General features: G+C 53.2%; 1 protein-coding gene across 2 annotated transcripts; it reads left to right on the top strand.

Annotated features, from left to right (window-relative positions):
* The first annotated feature begins 2,254 nt into the window (after window positions 1-2,254).
* On the top strand, window positions 2,255-6,653 carry G6PC3 (glucose-6-phosphatase catalytic subunit 3). 2 transcript variants are annotated; one of them, XM_030297007.1, is made up of 6 exons: window positions 2,255-2,643; window positions 4,522-4,628; window positions 5,009-5,099; window positions 5,297-5,415; window positions 5,606-5,747; window positions 5,981-6,653. In XM_030297007.1, exons 1-6 carry the CDS (start codon window positions 2,426-2,428, stop codon window positions 6,342-6,344), a joined length of 1,041 nt encoding a protein of 346 aa, XP_030152867.1. In that variant the 5' UTR covers window positions 2,255-2,425; the 3' UTR covers window positions 6,345-6,653. The 2 variants fall into 2 exon arrangements, with proteins under 2 accessions (XP_030152867.1, XP_030152868.1); XM_030297008.1 differs by lacking the exon at window positions 5,297-5,415 and having other exon boundaries at window positions 5,981-6,105.
* Window positions 6,654-7,054: the final 401 nt, after the last annotated feature.

Here is a 7,054-nt window from a genome sequence, read left to right on the forward strand (position 1 = left end):
TATTTTACATATGAGGAATCCCAGACCCGGGGGACTTAAGGAAATTTGCTCAGAATGATTATACCCAGTTACAAAGTGGCAGTGGAAAGAACACTGGCTATAGGATTAGCTAAACTGGGATTGGGATCCCAGGTCTGCCACTTATTAAATTCTATGACCTTGAGAAAATTACTAAACCTGACCCTGTATCTTTATTTCTTCTGTATTATCACTTACTGATGATCCAACGATCTTTTGAGGTAGGAATCAACATCTTCCTTTTACAGATGAAGAAACTGATGTCTTAGACTAAACTTGGCCAGGGTCGCACAACCAAAAAGAATTCGGTCTACCTGTTTCCCAAGATGGTTCTATTTGATGCTCTACTGTATTAGATAATACCTTATAGAGTCGTTAGGTTAAGTGAGATAATGTGTACAAATGAATGGCATGTAGTAGGTCTTTAATAAATGATCCTCCATGATCACCCATCACCCTTGGAACTCAAGATGCTTCCCCATCTCCCTTCTTGCCCTCTCTAGAAAGCCAGGCAAAGGGCAGGAATTACAAAGATGGCCTTGGGGCAGGAGTTTTGCCCCTCACCCTACTAGTGGCCATTCTGATCTATGACAGTTTTAACACGTTAAGTGTATTTTCCAGCCCTGTCATCACCAGTTTCCATCCCTAACCCACCTACCTGCCCACATCCCACCCCCACCACCCTATAGAAATTCTGGAGCCTCATATATGAATAACAATAGGTTGAACTTTCTCTAGGTGAAGGCAAAGACCAGCCCTGGCACTACTTAACTTGAACACAGTTCGAAAGTGTTTCCTTGCCCTTCAAGAGACATCAACTTCCTGACGTTGGGCATATATTAGTCCAATCATTTAATAGGAATAAATATACTGATGCCTCTTAGTTGTGGTATTTCAGAGAACTTTCAACTCTGACCCCCACAAGTCACATGTAACTGCCACTCCACTTTTTATATGGCATTGTGATTATAGTTTTCATATATATGACTGCCAGGTACTGTTAGGGAAAGCTTCCTGGAGAAAGTGAAAAAATCTGAGACCTGAAGGACATGCAAGATCTCTAAAAGGAGACAGAGCCTGTGGATTTCAAGGAACATAAAGTAGCTCAGAAATATTATGAAATGGAGTTGTGGGGGTAGGCTGGTAAAGGTTGTCTGGCTAGAACCTGGGCAAACTTTCAAAGACCTAGAAAATGTAGGCTTTCTCCTTGGGACAAATGAAAAACAGCAAGGGAGTGAAGTGACGTTTATATCCAGCTTCCGTTCCCCACACCTTTTCAATTAGTGAAATTAATTTCTCCCCAAGAAGAACCATATTTACATTCTCATTTTTATTCACCCAGCAGAAAACTCTCCAAGAACAAAGTTGCTTGAGGTGGGAAGGAACTGGGGAGCCACTCAACAGTCTCCTCCCACCCCAACTCTGCCTCTAGGCAGGACCTCACCTAGAATAGGTGAGGATTCTATTTCGTGTGTGTTCCTAGAGAGGATTATTCCAGATTTTGCCGTGGGTGTGTGCCCTTCCTCTTCCCATACCAACCCAGCTACTACCTCATGGTTTACCTGCCCAGCGGGGTTTTGGAAGGCAAGGAGGGAGGTAAAGCAAGCTTAGAAGTGGAAGTGAGACTTGGACTGCTTGCTATGTGTAAGAATTCGCAAGCGTTTAGGTTAGACGCCTCAGAATCAAGAGGCTTATTTGTCAGCTTCCAAATCAATAGCGGACGAATTCGGGCGGGAGATTCTTGGGCTGGGGGAGAAAGGCAAGGGCCGATTAGCGGTGTCTGAAAATGTAGAGCCCCGCTTCAGCGCCGACCGGAGATGCCTGGCTCCTCGGAGGAGTCTCCGTAGCGCTCTCTCCAAGAAATCTCAGAATATCTTTGGAGGGCAGCGATACTGGAGAAAAGAGGTCTGGTCTGGAAGGAATCCTGACCTTGGAGATTACACATCCATCTTCGCAGCAGCAAAGCAAGAACCCTGGGCACGTCGCCCACCCGCAGGTTAGTCCTTCCCTTGACCCGGAACAGCAGCGGGAGCCGACTCTGCGCCCAATGCCCACGTGCCGGCAACAGCAGCCACGTGGGGCTTTGCGGAAACGCCTTCGCAAAGATTTGTCCCCTGCGCTGCCCAGTAGAAAGGAAGACCCGGGTGGAACACTAGAGGAAACGGTACCGGCTAGAGGCCGGGCTCGCGCGACTCAGGGACTACCGGGGGAGGGGGGGGGGACGGGGGAGGGGCGGGGCTTGTGCCGGTCGCTGGCAGGGGGCGGGGCCTAGGGCTCCGAAAGGTGGGCTTTTGGACGGCAGCGGGGAGAGCAGCATCCTCGTCTCCGACGCGTCTCCGACGCGTCTCCGACACTCCTCGGCTTCCACCATAGAGCAAACCCCCGCCCGGCCGGTCCCTCGGTCGCCATGGAGTCCACGCTGGGCGCGGGCATCGCAATGGCCGAGGCGCTGCAGAACCAGCTGCCTTGGCTGGAAAACGTGTGGCTCTGGGTCACCTTTCTGGGCGATCCCAAGAGCCTCTTTCTGTTCTACTTCCCCGCGGCCTACTACGCCTCCCGCCGCGTGGGCATCGCAGTGCTCTGGATCAGCCTCATCACCGAGTGGCTCAACCTCGTCTTCAAGTGGTGAGACACCGAAGCCCTCGGCGTCCTGGTCCCCCACCCCCAAAGGCCCTGAGTCCTGGGCAAGCCCTGATCTCCCTCAGCAGGTGCCTCAAAGGCTCGGACCTCCCCCACCACCCCGCCCCACTGAACCCATGGCCTTAAGATCTCTTCACCCCTATCCCCGGGTCCCTGACTTTTTCCTTTGAGCATCTTCATGCATTTTGGACTCAGACCTAAGAGTCCCCATCTTACTCATGAGACCAGTGTTTCTCAAACAGGCCTGATGGGAGAAATCACCTAAGGGGTGCAATGCAATATTTAAAACGCAAATACCTCATCCCACCGCAGTCATACTGACTTAGAAATTTAAGGGAAGGGGTTGGGAATCTGTATTTTAAGAAGCATCTGTGGTGACTTAAGTAGCAAAAGGTCCTGCTTGTCAGCTCACTCTTTCATTCATCTATTCATTCATTTGACATAGTTGTTAAGAAGCATGCTTTGTGCCAGGCTTTACACTAGCAGCTAAGGGCAGAGGGCTCAAAATTTAAGGTATGTTTCCCCAGACCATGACCAGCAGCATAGGAAGCACTTTGAAAACTTGCTAGAAATGCAAGATCTCAGGCCCCAGGCCAGAGCTTCTGAATCAGAATCTGCATTTTAACAGGGACCTCAGGTGATTGCAGTGCATAGTAAGACTTGAAAAGCACTGCCTTCCAGGGAACACTTTTCTTCCTTCTCTCCTTCATTCACTGGTAGACTTCACACAGACTTAGAAGCCAGGAATCCCAGGCAAGTGGGTGGGGCCCCCAGGCCTTATCTCTTTGTGCCACCAGGTCTCTCTTGGGTGCAGCGGGGAGCTGTGCCTCCCCTCACCTCAACCTCTGCTGCCTGGGGGAGGGAAGGGAGTTCATAGGAGACACTTGAATGGGCTGGAATGACTTTGCTGAAAAACAAAATAGGAATTACCTTCCCTCCCACTCTTCCCTGCAAAGGCTTCATTCCTCCTGAAAATGGAAAAACAGCTGTCTACTCATTTCCTTCTTGCCTAATTGCCCTTTGCTTTGTGCTCTCTCCCCGCTCAGAGTCCGTATAAGCCTCCCCCTCTACTGTTCCCGACAGGACAGACCACTCCCTTGGGTAGACATTCTCAATGCCCCCCCCCCCCAACAAGTGACAAAGCTCCTATTCATTTCCTAAGTGTGTTTTGAGCACCTGGCGTGCGAACCTAGTGGTGAGGAGAGGCAGGTGCCTTTTGTCTCCCTCCCCAGCAGCATCCTTCTGCTCTCCTGCCTTTCCTCTTTCTGGCCACAGCAGCCTCGCCTCTTCAGGATGTGGTTTCCCAGGGTCCAGTGAAGTCACCAGCCAGGGGACTTTGAGCTTTTTGTCCTCTTTATTCTTTCTCAGCCTCCTCTGTCCATTTCCCACTCCCGTTCTCAAACAAGAGAGTCTCACCCAAGGAGTTCACGTGTGGGTAATTCAGACTGGAGTTTGGGAACTGGAGGGAGGAAGATTCAGGAGGGTCAGTGGGGAGTCTGGGAGCAACAGAAAGAGTCAAGTCCTGGGCTCTCTAGGAATGGGAAGAGCAGAGCTGGCCCTGCAGCGGGAGGAGTAAGAGCGGGACTAGTGAGCATTTCAGAGCGTGCATGTGCATACGCGCGCGCGCACACACACACACACACATACACACACAATCTCTTTCCTCCTTATCACTTCTTTAAAAATAGCATGTGTTCTTCTGTTCCAAGGTGAAAACTCATGGCAAGGTAACGCACAGACTTGGACTCCCTTTCCGACTCCACCCTGCAGGCCCTCCAGAGTACTCCCGGGGCTCCTTCTGCTCCCGCCTGTTCCCCTGGCTGCGTGCGCATATAATGTCATCTTCTGTCTGTTCTCTTCTAGGCTTCTGTTTGGAGACAGGCCCTTTTGGTGGGTCCATGAGTCTGGCTACTACAGCCAGGCCCCAGCCCAGGTCCACCAGTTCCCTGCTTCTTGTGAAACTGGTCCAGGTGGGAAGCCCCAAATCTCCCTGTCCCAGTGTGGTTAGGGTTCAGTGAGTGTTTCAGAGTACTTTTCAGCCAAGGTGGCCTAACCAGAGGCCCAGCCTCTCAGTTACTGACCCAGAGAACTAAGAAACCCCAGGAAGAATGATTTGAATTCCAGAGGAGGGCACCCGTGCTAGAGTGCCAGCTGCCCACCTTGTTTCGAGTAGATCCGAGAGACAAAGCAGAAGCCTGAGAGCAGTGGCCTCAGGCAGGGGTGAAGAAGGCTTCAGGGCAGAGAGAGCCATGGACCAATGCAGGGGGTGGGCAACGGGGTTCAGCTATTGCCAGGGGCTCCTGGGTTCCACTCTCATCCTCTGACCTCAATCTTCTGGATCCTCCGGCAGGCAGCCCTTCTGGACATTGCATGATCACAGGAGCAGCGCTCTGGCCCATAATGACGGCCATCTCTTCCCAGGTGGCCACTCGGGCCCACAGGTACACGTTGGCATTGCCTACCAAGGAGGACGGGGTGATGGTGCCCTGGACCCAAAAAACGCAGCGGCAGGGCAGCCTGGGAGCTGGAGTTCTGGGGACCCTGGGGGCATTTGGTCAAACCATGAAGCGCTTGGGTGCTGAGGGAAGCCAAGCTGTGTGTGGACACCGCCTGAACCATTTGCTTTTCTTCTTTGTAGCCGCTGGGTGAGGGTGATACCTAGTCTGGCTTACTGCACCTTCCTACTGGCGGTCGGCCTGTCCCGGGTCTTCCTCTTAGCACATTTCCCCCACCAGGTGCTGGCTGGCCTAATTACTGGTGAGCAACTGGGGCAACATGGTGGGCCTACGGGGTGCCACTGGCAGTGGGAGGACCCGTATAGGATCCTCCCATCGTATAGCTGACCCCAAGGCCCTTTTATACCTGTCTATTCTGCCGAGCTGCCCTTCAGCTCAGGGGGCTCATATCCCCCAAACTCCCTGAAGCTGCTGTCACCTTACTTCCCTAGGTGCTGCGCTGGGCTGGCTGATGGCCCCCCGGGTACCCATGGAGCGGGAGCTAAGCTTCTATGGATTGACCTCACTGGCCCTCTTGCTGGGTGCCAGCCTCATCTATTGGACCCTTTTTACACTGGGCCTGGATCTTTCTTGGTAAGTCCTGCTTTGAAGTTTGGGCAGGCCCGAGCCCGTTCTGCCTCACCCGTACCCAGCCCGGTGGGTCCCTGGTTTGTTGTAGCCAAAAAGGAACATGTGACCTGTTCACACAGACTCTCCTGGGGTCACAGCACAACATGGGGGTAGACTCCAAAAGGGCTGAGAGCCATTGGCCCTCTAGGTTCCAGAGGGGGGAGGTCTCTCCTGCAAAGACCCCCTCCTCCCCACAGGTCCATCAGTCTGGCCTCCAAGTGGTGTGAGCGGCCTGAGTGGGTGCACTTGGATAGCCGGCCCTTTGCCTCCCTGAGCCGTGACTCAGGGGCCGCCCTGGGTCTGGGCATTGCCCTGCACTCTCCCTGCTATGCCCAGGTACGGCGAGCATACCTGGGACATGGCCAGAAGATAGTCTGTCTTGTGCTGGCCGTGGGGCTGCTGGGCCCCCTGGACTGGCTGGGCTACCCACCTCAGATCAGCCTTTTCTATATCTTCAATTTCCTCAAGTACACCCTCTGGCCATGCCTCGTCCTGGCCCTTGTGCCCTGGGTGGTGCACACGTTCAGTGCCCAGGAAATACCACCCATCCGCTCTTCCTGACTTCAAGTGCCTCCTATTGCCACTTGCCCCGCCCCCCCCCCCCAAAGCCAACACTCCATGATCTGTGACCTCCCTCCCCACTCCAGGAGGCAGCCCCATCCCCTTCCAGCTCCCACAGGCCCTGGTCATCCTCAGTCTCCCACTTCTCCAGCATCTGGTCTTCACCCCAAAGGGCCTTCTTTCTCCCAAAAATGCTGGTCCTTTTGCCTTCCCCTGAGTCCCCGGAGAGCTAAGGCAACATCAAGACCAGTGGGCTCCTGTAACACTGTGAGGGGTTCACAGAGGCCCCAATAAAAGCCCTTGAATACATCTGGATTTCTTTTTTGCCTATGCGCACATTTCCGTTGAACTTGCCTGTGTGTGTGCAAGTGAGACCCTTGCCAGACCACCTGTTGTACACTCCCCCTCCCCCCACAACGCTTGTTTCCAGAGACCCTCAGCCTGGGCCCAGCATCATCGGCTAGGCAAGAGAGGTCCCATGAGATGCTATGGCTACATTCAGTGACACCTTGTCTTTAATCTACAGGACAGAGACTCCACTCCCTCCCACCCCAGCCTCCTGTTTCCTAAATTGGCCAGTCCAGGGGCTGGAGAAAAGAAGAGCCGTTTTTTTGGCCAGGGTGGGGAATGGGAACCTCTACTCCATTTGGAAGCCCAGAGAAGAGAGACATCAGCCCCAGAAGGCACTGCCAGAAACAAGTTTATTTACA

The sequence above is a fragment of the Lynx canadensis genome, chromosome E1 (assembly GCF_007474595.2).
Source record: "Lynx canadensis isolate LIC74 chromosome E1, mLynCan4.pri.v2, whole genome shotgun sequence".
In the NCBI taxonomy this organism is placed as follows: domain Eukaryota; kingdom Metazoa; phylum Chordata; class Mammalia; order Carnivora; family Felidae; genus Lynx; species Lynx canadensis.